Raw genomic sequence first — 12,444 nt, forward strand, 5'->3', positions numbered from 1 at the left:
CAAAAGTCCTGAAGTGAACTGTTAAAGTACAGAACAAGCAGCAAAAAAGAGTTATTGTAAAAGCACCAAATTGGATGTTTTTATAGCATGTGCTGGCTTTCATAATGTAAAATCACAGTGGGCCACTCCTTGCAGTGTAAGCTGGTACTGCTGACTGTTCTTCATCACTCCCTCAATCTCACACTTGTCTGCTCACAGGTTTTGCACTGCTGTGTGAACGGCTCCAGCACGTACACCCAGCAAAGCCATTACGTGCTGAGCCTTGCGGATCTGTCGTCTGCTGACTATGACCCCTTTTTGCATCTGGAGAATGTCACGAGCTGTGAGCCGGCCCAGTGCCACTCTGCCACCGAGCTGGGCAACCTGCTCACTGTTGCCGAAGGTAGGAGAGTTCACAGGGCGTGATGAGGACCAGCGTGTCTATGCTGGGATGTCAGAGTCAACAGCTGAGATTAGCTCTAAATCAGGTTTCTCTTGGGAGCGTGCAGCAGCCTTTCTTGAATCTTTTATTAGAAATGACTCCATGATTTACCTGTTCTGAGCGATTGCAGAATGACATGCGTGATTTGAACCCAATTCTGCAGCTGCATAAATGCAGTATTCCTGCTGACTCACAGTGCTGCCAGTGTCAAAAGTGAAAAGAGATTATTTGGATCTGGTTGCATCGTGTTACACACTCCTTAAAAGCAACTTAAGTATGTATCCAAACGGATTGAAGCAATTTTTAAGTGTTTTATCTTAGAAACCACCTTTATTTCAAACAGTGTTAAAAGTTTTCAAAGCAGTGGCTGTTCAACTACAAATTAAATATTGTCATGTATTAATATGCCTTAGTTAATTTCTGCAGAAGAATCTAAAGTAAAGATGCAGTGTTAAGTAGTACAAGCAATTGTTGGTTTTAGAATGTTGCTTTAAAATAGCATTCAGTTTTTGATACTTCACTACTTCACTGTTTTTGAGTCCTACAGCTTTTTAATTTCTTTTTTTCTGTATACATGTTTTCAGTTTAAACTAGAAGAAAAGAAAGGAAACACAAAGATTTTACACAGATCTCTTGCTGAGTAGGGGCATTGTGAATAGCAGGAAGATAAGGGTCCATGTCAGGTGTGTTTGTTGTTTTAGTTAGAACAAGATATTTCTCATCTTAGAGATGATAGTGGTCTGCAATTGTTTTAGGTTAATTGTTTAAAAAAGAAATTCAGACTGGAGCAGGCAGAGATTTACTACCTGGGAGTTCATGGAAAGAGTGAGGAGCCTGTTTTTCTGAGGGGGAGGCTGAAGAATTTTTGGAGGCTAGCAAAATGAAAGCTGAAAAGGGATATATATACCTGTTGTCTAGGAGTATATTAGAAGGTATAAAGAAAGAAAGAAACACTGTAAACTGAAGAAAAAAAACAAAGTTAAGCTGAATATGAACAAAGTTACCATAAAAAAAGAGAAAAAATCTGAGCATAAGTGAGATATAACTCTGAAACAGTGCTCCAGTAGAGGAACTGGAGGCACAACACGACTCCAGAGCCCTGCTGGTTTGAGATAACTGTGATGAGATTTTGATTGATTGAGTTTTTGAGTGATTGAGAAACTGTGATTTGAGGCCTGTGATGAGGGCCTGTCTTTGGATCCAGAGAGTCTCCCACCTGATGCAGTGAACTTTACCACGATGCTATTTTCAAATGACTGCTACAAGTGGAGAACCAGTGTTTTTTAGTTGCACCTCTCCATTGCTTTTGCTTCTTTTCCCCTGTCCCTCTCTTGATCTGACTGCTGTGGTGATGACTGTGGGAATGTGGGAGGTAAGGAGGATCACCTTATGGTGCCAGGTGAAACTGCAGTGATAGCAGCAGGGGTTGTGGCCCCCTGTGCAGTGCTGCGTGTACTTCTTACAAACTGTATGAAGACCTGGATGTCACGGAAAGCTAAATTTCAAAGAGTGCTGAGTAAGGATGTGTGGTGGGTAGAATTGCTTGGGCAGTGGTTGTAAATAGTTTCTTGGAAAGGAATGAATGTGAGAATAACCAAAGCAAAGTTCTAAAACAAGCCAGAAATTAGCAGATGCTATTTTTAATTACCTCTTGTTGGTTTTACTGATCTGTTACCTCTATTGGTTGTTTCAGAAAAAAGGAGAAGGAACTTAGAACTAATACCTTTGACGGCACGGATGGTTATGACTCATCTGGTGAATCATTTGAGCCACTACCCACTCAGCGGAGGTCCTGCCATCCTCCACAGTCTCCTCAGTGAGAATCATGACAACTCATATGTGGAATCCTCTGAGCTGTCATCAGAAGTCTTCCGGAGCCCCAACCTTCAGCTCTTTGTGTTTAATGACAGTACTCTTATATCATACCTCCAAATTCCTGCAGACAAAAGGAAAGACACTGAGCCAGCAGTAGCCCCCTCGGATGTAAGGGTAATTGTCAGAGATATCTCAGGGAAGTACTCTTGGGATGGCAGAATATTGTATGGACCTTTGGAGGGCTGCCTTCCACGGCAGAACACAGCGAACTCATTTGTGATTTCAGGCAGCTGCGAGCACCACTTCAGTTCCCAAAAAGACATTTCTCAGGTGGAAGAAGGAGAAGATGCTCTTGATAAATTACTGGAGAGGATTGGTAACACCAGTCCTGAATGCCTTTTACATCCCCAGCGGAAGCTGAATGAGCCATCGCCACCGCCCTGTGGAATGAGCTGCGACCAAGAGAATGCAATCACTGAAGCCCTGATGAGGCAAAGTACCCAGGAAAACGAGTACATTTTAAAATGCAGCTCAGACTTCAGTATGAAGGTGGCCCGTCAGGAAGAACCGCGTCCTGCTGAACCCCAAGCATCCTTTTATTTCTGTCGGCTGTTGTTAAACGACTTGGGAATGAACTCCTGGGATAGAAGGTAGGAACGGAGGGCTCAGGACACGTTTACTGTGCTTTTGCAGCTTCTGACCCCCCAAAAATAATCCAGATCCACACACTGTCCCCCCCCCCGCTGTAGCTCTGCTCTTGTGACTTGCAGTCATCCCAGGAAGACTTCTTAGTCTGAAATTCTATAACTTACTTAGGAGTCTGATGATTTTCAAGGTAAGTTTTGCTCTCTTCTACTTTCAGATGTATGCACACTTAAAAAGGCAAGAATTGTGTAGCTGGTTGGTAGTCAGAGCACAGTTTTGAACTTTTACGTATACCTGCATCCATGAATATTTTTTGCAGACAACTGCAGATTATTTAGAGTAGAAAGAAAATGAATTTTCGTTAAGTTACGCTAAATTGATTCCCTTCTCTTAGGAATTTGAATGAGAAAATAGCCTATCCCTTATTGCATTTTCTTTCCTAATTATTTTTATATATTTACAGGAAGAGCTTTCACCTTCTGAAGAAAAATTCAAAATTACTGAGAGAACTGAAAAATCTGGATTCTCGCCAATGGTAGGTGATGTTTACTAGCTCAGGGTTTCAAAAGAAAGAGTAAGTACATCACCAAAAACCAATCACTGAAATTGCATATGCTAGCAGTACAAAAACTTGTATGAAAACACAGAACTTTTGTTACTAAAAAGTTGCAGCACCTGAACAGACAAGCTATTTTCAGTGGCACTGTATACACAGAATTCAAAATAACCAGCAGTGAGACACACCAGCCTGTTTCCTGTCTTCTTTAGCTGAGAGGGGAGGGAAGAAGTTGCAGAATTTTTGATGACTTTGCATCGACTCACCCAAAGGGATTTTCTGCACATTGATCCTTCTGTCAAGAGCAACACTTTTCAGGGATAATCTTCATTTCACTCTTTTAGAGCCAGGTAGAATAGAGTTCTGAATATTATGTTTCATTTTCATTCCTTGGCACATTTGCAGAATTGTAGAGTTCTGATTTTCTTGCATTCCAACAATTTTCCTACCAGATCAGTTGTAACCATTAGCCTGGTAAAACTCATCCCAGGAGCTAAAAGTCAGTACATGCTTTTTTCTTTCTCATATATCATTACTCCATAATTAAAGTTCTGTTGGTCAGATTTTACAGCTCATTAACAGCTGTGCAGTATTACTGTCTTCAGCAAGGTTGCACAGATGTAAGTGATTAACCCTGTAATTGGAACTTGATCATCAGTTCTTTGGCTGATGCACAGAAAGAATGGCCCTTGCTCTGCTCTCTGAACAGCAGTGGCTCTGCAGTGTGGCTGTAGGGAAAGAAAAAAAAGATGAACGTATGTAATTCTAAAGTTAAGTGATGCATTTGTGTGCATCAAAGGAACAGGCATAGAGTGAAACGTGGCTTTAGAGTGCAGGTGATATAAGGAATAATTTGACCTCTTCCACTTTTTGTAATTCTCATTTCTTGTTTTATCTAATTACAGCCGTGAAACTCACAAGATTGCAGTGTTTTACATTGCAGAAGGACAGGAGGACAAATGTTCAATACTGTCCAATGCCAGGGGAAGCCAGGCATATGAAGATTTTGTTGCTGGACTGGGTTGGGAGGTAAAATCACATATTTAGGCAAAATCATGATTTGAAGACCTATGAAAATCAAGTGTAAGCCAGTTAAAGTAGGTGAATGGAGAACAAACTGCTTGTATACCTGCTCATTTGTTAATTCTCGAAAAAGAAAAGTAAATTTTAATGCACAGTAATATTTAGCAGTACTTCAAAGGTCATTTTATTTGGCAGAATTCTGTAAATCCAAATGTTTTGGATGTTTGCATCGTTTCTACAAGCTGGGATATATTGTAGGTTATTTAAGACTTCTGTTAGCTATCAGAAATGGGGAACAGGAGAATGTTGTATTACAGAATACAGAGGATGCCTTTTAGGCTAATGTGTGACATGGTCACATGCAGCTGGAAGTAAACATCTTTCCATTCTCTCTGCTTTAACGGATATTGCTTGGAAGGTGAATTTCAATCCTCAGGCCTGTGGTGTCCCAGGTCTGTAACATTTTAAATGAATAACGTTTCCCATGTTCCTCAATTTCCCATCTCTTTAATTTTCAAAACCTTTACTTATTTTATGCCCCTCCTTGCTTTTTCTCTGCCTTTTGGTCAGATTTTTCTAGTCACCATTAGCTCAGCTGAAAGAACTGGATGCTTCAGAGAGTTTTCCTAGAGCTTCTCATCAGGTTGCAGTGGTGGTCAGATTGTCCACCTGGCAGAAGTCCTGAGAGCTTTTGTCAGAGTGACTGAAGAAGGAATTCTTCCTTTTTTTTTTGTGCCTTTCACCAGCAGGGTGTACAGCACTTCTACCTCACTTGTTTGCTGTGCATGCTTAGCAAGCACAAAGTGCAATCCCTTGTAATATAATTTCATAATTTGTTATCACTGTTGCATCCTGTTTCTGATGGGCAGGTGGTGCTGCAGTGGTCATTTTAAGAATGCTTTCTGCATTGTTAAAAGCTGTAGCTTAATTTTACCTTAATTGTAGCTCGTTTTAGCTCTTCACATGGTTGGGTCACTTACGCGAGCAAAGGACTGCTGCGCTAAAGGCAAAAACACTTGAGTTTAGTTTGCTTTTGTCAAATGATATGTTGGTAACCTAAAAGACACTGGCATTTATGTTTTTGGAGGGGAAATACACGGTAGCTGTATTTCACATCTAACAATTTAAGAGAAGTCTCCGAGGAGAGGTAGCATCTTCAACTGGACTGATGCAGTTGGGAAAACATAAATTTTAGACACAGAGTTGTCTTCAGAAGGGCGTTTTCTCTGAATTATCTTTTAGAATAATTTCCTCTAGAATGTTTCTTTTAGTTTGGAATCTCAATTTCTTGTACAGATGTCCTTAGTGCTTACGTTTTCTCTGCACCTTTTAGTTAGCTCTCGCTGTGTATGCTTTGGGTGGGCTTGCTGAGCCACATGTAGCCCTACAGCACTGTTGTTCCATTGCTGGTAGGAAGGCAGAATAGCCTAATAGGTACATAGTTGAGAGTTGTTTGTTTTGAGTAAATGTCAGATACAAAATGGGAAACCAACAGATCTAACGCTGAGATGACAAACCTGTACGGAAAGATTTATCTTCCTTTGGGATGGTTACAATCCCACCAGCTGCTGATCTGTAAATAAGTCGGGTTACTCATCGGTCCTTAAAAGATAGATTTTTCTGATTATGACTGTCAATCATTTAGGTTGATCTCTCGACACACGGTGGGTTTATGGGCGGCCTGCAGCGCAATGGCAGCACTGGACAAACGGCACCCTATTATGCTACCTCTACCGTGGAAATCATTTTTCATGTGTCTACAAGAATGCCATCAGATTCAGATGATTCACTGACCAAAAAGGTAAGTCAGTTGCTGTGTATGTATTTCAAAGCATTCGATTTTGTGTGCTTAAATGAAGGTTTACACTCGGAGCAGATTGTGCTGACTCGGCCTAGCAGGCTCTCTTTTCCGTGCCACATGGTGCTCTGCAGCTAGATTATCTGAATTAAATGGCATCTAAATTCTGGATTCTGCAACACAATTAACATTTCCATGGTAGCCTTAAATACCACCATTAGTAATAATATTAGCAATAATTTCATTTGTGTGTTGTCTGCCTGCCAAAACTGCTGCAGTGTGCTAGAACAAAACAACCAAATGCAGCACAATAAAACTTTACAGATGAGCCGTCTAGTGTGTACCAGAAAAGAAAAGAAGTGGAAGAGAAGTGACACGCACAGTAGTAAAAGCAGCCAGCTGATATTTAAAACCATTATCCACTTATTCACAGTTGTGACAAGCAGACTCTGCTTCAGAGATGGCTAGAAACCAGCCCAAAATTTCATTGGTATCAGTACTTAATGGTTTCTCTTTCCTAACGACTGATTTGAGATTATGCTGCTTGCCAACTGCTGCTTAGTCAAAGAAGATTTTAGGTGCGTAGCAAATCTTTGCTATTTTAATTAGGATTGGCAACTTGTCCTACACAGGTTGTTAATGTGCATTAATGCTACTACAGCCATCCAGTGTACCACGTGATACTGTTGTGCTCTGCAAATTAGCTATAAATACCACCAGATGATTTTTATTTGTTCTGCAGCTAGTTTTGAAATGATCTTTTCCTCGAAATAAAAAAGTGGAATTTCCAATTACCACTCCTGAAAACTTGCCCAGTAAAGATGGAGCTTTTCTTTTCTTCACATACCTCATTAAAAAAAAAAAAAAAAGTCAAGAAAATTCCATGTTGTCTTCATGTATGGATCTTGTTATCTGCATATTAGTAGATTTACACAGTCATCAGAGTGTTTAGGATAAGGAGGTATAGAGACAGAATAGTCTATCACTGAGCCATGGTAGGGCTGTCTGTTTTTCATTGTCTGTATCTGTTCCTGGCTGGTATTTATCCAGCTACTAGTTAAAAACTCCCATTCTGAATGCTTTATAATTTCCTTCAGCAACATACTCCAAGGCCTCACTTTTTGTACTGTGAAACTATATTTTGTGTTATCTGATTTGCTTCAGTTTAAGCCCATTTATTCTTAACATGGTTCTAGAGAACAGATTACTTTGCAGCAGACTTACTCATGTTTGAGGTCTGTTTCTGTCTCTTTCCCAGTCTTTCTTTTTGCTGGACTAATTGTGGTCATTTTACCTAGCTTAGACAGTGAAATATCTAGTCTAGCTGTTGAGTAATGTATCACCTGGAGAGGGAAAATGCACATTCTTACAGAGCTTAGGGGAAAACAATGGGTTTTACTGGCAAGTAGTCTGTTTTACTAATTCCTCTAATTCCCGTTCACATTAGTAACTAACCATGGAGCCATGGGGATAGTCTGGTTATTCTATTTAGTTGTCTTCCCTAAAAACAAAAAGTGAAAGCATTTAGTATTTTCCCGTCTTCAAGTCTTAAGCTGTTAGGAAACAAGGCCAGCTCCAGTACACGTTATCCAAACAATACACCTTGAAGTGGTCGCTCTAGAGCTTAATGAGACCTTAAATATGTTATAGGAATAGAAATCCTGTTGGGATCCAGCTCTATTCCTGTAAGGCAGGACAAAGCTTTGGGCAAACCAACGGAACTTGGGAGCTGGCCCTGCTGTAAGCAGTGGTTTGCTCTGCATGACTTCAGGGCTTTCTTTAATGTGCCATCTTCCATGATTCTTTTGAACAAAACAGCTTTATTTAATTGCTATAGCTGTTTGGTAAACCGGAATTCATTTCTGTACAAATTAGCTCAGACTTCTTAACAAACTTCACTGAAATGCAGCTAAGAGTGGACAGCAATATGCATTTCAGAGGCACTGTAAATTTCTGTGGGATTGATAGATCTCTGAGTCACTGGCAGCGCTGATGGATTAAATGGCTCACATTTGAAACTAGTGCTTTTAGCATGATGATGTATCCAGACCATTTCTAAGGACAGTATTAAACATGCTGCAGGTTAAGAGCTCGTACCACCTCAAAGGAAAACTCTGAAATTCCACTTGTGAATCTTGGCAGCAAGGAGGCCATATACTGAAGTACTCAAAGGCATGTAGTACCTGTTCCATTTTAGTTTTTGCTACAAAAGAAATATATGGTGTTAGAGACCAGTATTACTGAGAGGAGAAAATGTCATCATGCTCCCTTTTGGGATGCAGTGGAGAGACATTACCTTTTTCTTGCCTTCCTTGTGCTTCCATCAGATAGCATTGTGTGGTTGCTATTTGGAACCTAAACTCCCTCTTACCTCCTCAATCTTTGTCATTTCTGTGGTTTCTTTGCTTATTTTGCCTACAGACAGAAAGAATTCAATACCTGTCAGTTTGCTTGGCTCTCGAGATCTGGAGCTGAACAGAAGGTCTTACCACCTGCTGGCCAAGGAAGTAGTAAAGCAGACCACAAGTTTTGTGGGCTAGGGAATGGAGCAGATGCAGTAATTTTACTTAATATGTTATTCTGTTCCTTTATTTTTACTGAAAATGAGGATAAATTCATTTCTGCTGTAAATTCACAGGGATAAGTGCACTTCCACTGAGAATGAACTCAAACCTTTCTTTTTGAGCATTAGTAATTTGTACTTTGTATACCTTTATATGAAGTATAGGCTGATACATTGTTCATTCAGAAAACTGAACAAAAAACAGAACCGCCACCACCACCAACAGAAAATAGAATCCACCCCAAGTCACTCCAAATAAGACAGCCCTGCAAGAAGTAATTTCTTGTACAGTTACAGAACAAAAAAATTCACCTGCTATCTATTGCTGCTCCTAGGGTTCAGCATCACCGTTTCTAAATTTTTTTATCTGGATTTCTCGTGGTAAGAATGAAAATCAATCAGAGTAGCAGCATCCTGCAGTCCCCCATCTTGTTCTAACTGAATTGCATCTAACAGTTTAAAGATGGGCTGCAAAATTTTCAAGTGATTTATTCCACCTTCCCCCATTGTCATAGCAGAACTTTTTCAATTCAGAAATCTGCTTGCAACCCCATACTGAACTCTTGCTCCTTCGCTGCAGAAATTTGTTAGCTGGAGCTAGATTAGATTTTTAGCAGCTAATCTAACTGCTGTAGGGGTTTGCAAAGTGGGGACAGAGCTGTGCTATTGGATTTGTCCAATTCATTTGACTCCAGGACTATAATTGCACTTATGTCTTACAAGGCTTTTATAGCCTAGGGCTGGCGAGCAGCAGAAAAACAAATTGGCAGTGATACAGTAAGAGTGAAAGGGAATGAAAGGCACACATTATCAGTCTCCAGGCAGCACTGTTCTGGCAGGAAGTTTCTCGGTTAATTTACAAATAAAACTTAGATTTTAGGATGGGCGCACTGTCGGCCAAACAATGGGGATGTCAGGCCTGGCTGTTTCTTAGCGAAAGGAGCAGCCCTGCCTCCCCACAAGCAGGAATTCTTCGGGCAAACAGACGACTCCTCTCTGGAGCCAGCTGGCTGGGTAATGCAATTAGTGGGGAGAGGGGGTCAGGCCGAGGTGTGTGCCGCGACCGGTGCTGGGCCTCGCAGCCACGCGTGGCGGGCTGGGTGCGCGCTGAAACAATCGGGCTGCTTCTCCTCACTGGGGATTGCGTTGGGGTTTGGAGACAGATTCCTTCTTTCTCGACTGCTGTGGGCTGTAATAGAGCGGGTTCTTTCTTTCCCACCTGCGCGTGCCCCTGCTCCAGTCTGCGTCCCTTTGGCCTTTGGAGCAGCCCTGCGTGGAGGACGTCGAGGCGAGCATACAGCCTGCGCTTGGACAGAGCCACCCCAGAACACAGCAGCTGCTGTGCTGCCGCCAACAGGATTGTCCTAATGGTTTTTATCAACAGAATGATCTCGTGAGAACAAATATTTTTGATGGGTGCCAGTTTAATGTCTATATGGATGCAGTGGTTCAGGACGTGTGATTTAAAAACAAAGACGGTAACACACGCTCTTCTGCATTTGATGGGGATTGCAGCAAAACCAGTGTTTTATTTACATCTCTTCCTGTCCCAAACAAGCAGAGATTGAGCTAACATCTTGTTTACCAAGCTTCGCTTTCCTCAGTGTGATCAAGTTTTAAACTCTTAGGGATTTTTTCAGCCTGAAGTGTTTGATTATTAGCAAAATAATTCACGGTGAATTAAAAAGCGGTGCTTGGATGTATTTTGATTCCTGTTTTGGTAGCTGTGTGTGCCTTGTATAATTCCCAAAGCAGTAGGCAGCGAGGCAGTACCAACCCTCATCTTCCAAGTCTTCCTTTTGGAGTAAAACGGATCAGTCTTCTCTTTAAATTTTCCTTTACTACTAGGCAACATGTTCAGGATGGCCATGACAGCTGTAGTTTGTGCTAATTTTATATGTGCAGGAAGCTCTAGCATTACTAGTATTAATGTACCCACGTTCCTTATAGGTTCAGACTGTTTGCATTTTCTTCAAACAATTAAAAATGTCATTTATTTATAGCTTTAAATAAATTACAACTGTCTTCTGTTTCATTTAAAACAAACTGAGAACCTGAGTCCTTCTTTGAGCGCAGCTTTATTCTACTCCTCTAGATACTAAGCTGTAAGCAGCACTTGTGGCTTTGATTCCTGTCGTGTTTCATGGGTGCGCACGTTTCTCTTACAAGTGGGGCATCTTTGCCTCTCAGCCTTGTGGGATTGAAATTCTTTACATTAAAAGGCGCTATCAGGTTCTGAAGAGAGAAGTGCTTTGGTATAATATCAGCTGATACAAGGCTTGTGCGGATGATTTACCAATGAAAACTTTTTTTTTTGCACAGAGCCAATGCAGAAAGCAGAGTTATGCTTTGACTTTTTGGTTAGGTGTGTTGTACGCATTGTCAGAGGCCTGGCACTAACTCAGGTAGTGCTCTTCTAAGGTTTAAGTGGGACTTAAATTCTCTTTATGAATTGGGCTGACGTTTTGCACGTGGATTAAATTTTAACTTTAAAGCTTACAGTTGGACCTATTGTGCATAGCTTGTATGCTATTGCCAAATACTTCTCACCATCTGTTAGGTCAGCTCCACTTCCTCCCATCACAAAGCGAGCACACAGTTCTTTAGATGGATTTGGGGTATGTCCTACTCAGAATTTATCTGCATTTTTTGCAGCTCTGCTCCAAATGAAGTAACTTCCCTGGTGTTTCACATTCTTCTGTAGTTTCAGTGGTCCAAAACACCACGCTCGCATTTTCAAACAAAAGCCTTCTCTGGACACACAGACAGCAAGAAAATAATTTTTTAATGCAATAAATTGAGAAATAGTCATTCATGCTGGGAAGTTTCTTGATGTCCAGAGTCAAGGCATTTCTGTCACAGCCACCTTATTTCAACTGACAATTGTTGTCATGTATTTAACGTTTCATTCTAGCAGCTCGGATTCCCTTCTTAAATTATTGTATATAATGTACATTTACATATCATTTTAATGGCTAGCTTGATAATTACTTAATTAAGCCATCAGAAAACAATGTGTTCTCAATGAAGCAAATTATTTAGCTGATCTTTTGATGAGCAAATGGAGAAAAACAATATTTTAACTTTTTTTCTGTAATGAAATATTTCTAGTATTGAACATTCTAATTCAATTTGAAAGCCATGACCCCTCATAAACTGTTGTTATCACTCTGATTAATAAAGAGCCAATTTGCTGTTGCAGCTTCGTCACTTGGGAAATGATGAGGTTCACATCGTCTGGTCTGAACACAACAGGAACTACCGCAGGGGCATTATACCAACAGATTTTGGAGATGTTTTAATTGTTATTTATCCAATGAAGAACCACATGTTTTTCATAGAAATAATGAAGAAACCAGAGGTACGTTTTGAACGCTTTACTGAATCTCTCGTATCTCCTGCACGATTGACTGATAGTTAAAGCTCAATGTTTTGGAGTTTGTTTTTATTTTTTCCCAGCTAGAAATGCCAATAGCAATTAAAATATGCAACTAATTTTATTATATTATGCTCAGTGCTTAAAGAACCACTTCAGAATTCTGATACCATGGAATTTATTGTGCACATGATGAAATTCCAAAGTGAGCCAGTAGTAGCAAAACAATAAAGATTTAAATTCCACA

At 40.5% G+C, this 12,444-nt stretch overlaps 1 protein-coding gene across 1 annotated transcript in view; it reads left to right on the top strand.

Annotated features, from left to right (window-relative positions):
* The window catches only part of RALGAPA2 (Ral GTPase activating protein catalytic subunit alpha 2), a gene marked incomplete at both ends in the record, with an annotated part of 118,398 nt that overhangs the window by 60,330 nt on the left and 45,624 nt on the right, over window positions 1-12,444 (top strand). Inside the window, 6 exons of the mRNA XM_079550449.1 lie at window positions 199-382; window positions 2,115-2,886; window positions 3,345-3,416; window positions 4,343-4,466; window positions 6,106-6,261; window positions 12,024-12,182. Of these exons, the coding sequence (XP_079406575.1) occupies window positions 199-382; window positions 2,115-2,886; window positions 3,345-3,416; window positions 4,343-4,466; window positions 6,106-6,261; window positions 12,024-12,182 (1,467 nt within the window). The remainder of the gene's footprint in view (window positions 1-198; window positions 383-2,114; window positions 2,887-3,344; window positions 3,417-4,342; window positions 4,467-6,105; window positions 6,262-12,023; window positions 12,183-12,444) is intronic.

This window comes from Tetrao urogallus (genome assembly GCF_951394365.1).
Source record: "Tetrao urogallus genome assembly, chromosome: 2".
Taxonomy (NCBI): domain Eukaryota; kingdom Metazoa; phylum Chordata; class Aves; order Galliformes; family Phasianidae; genus Tetrao; species Tetrao urogallus.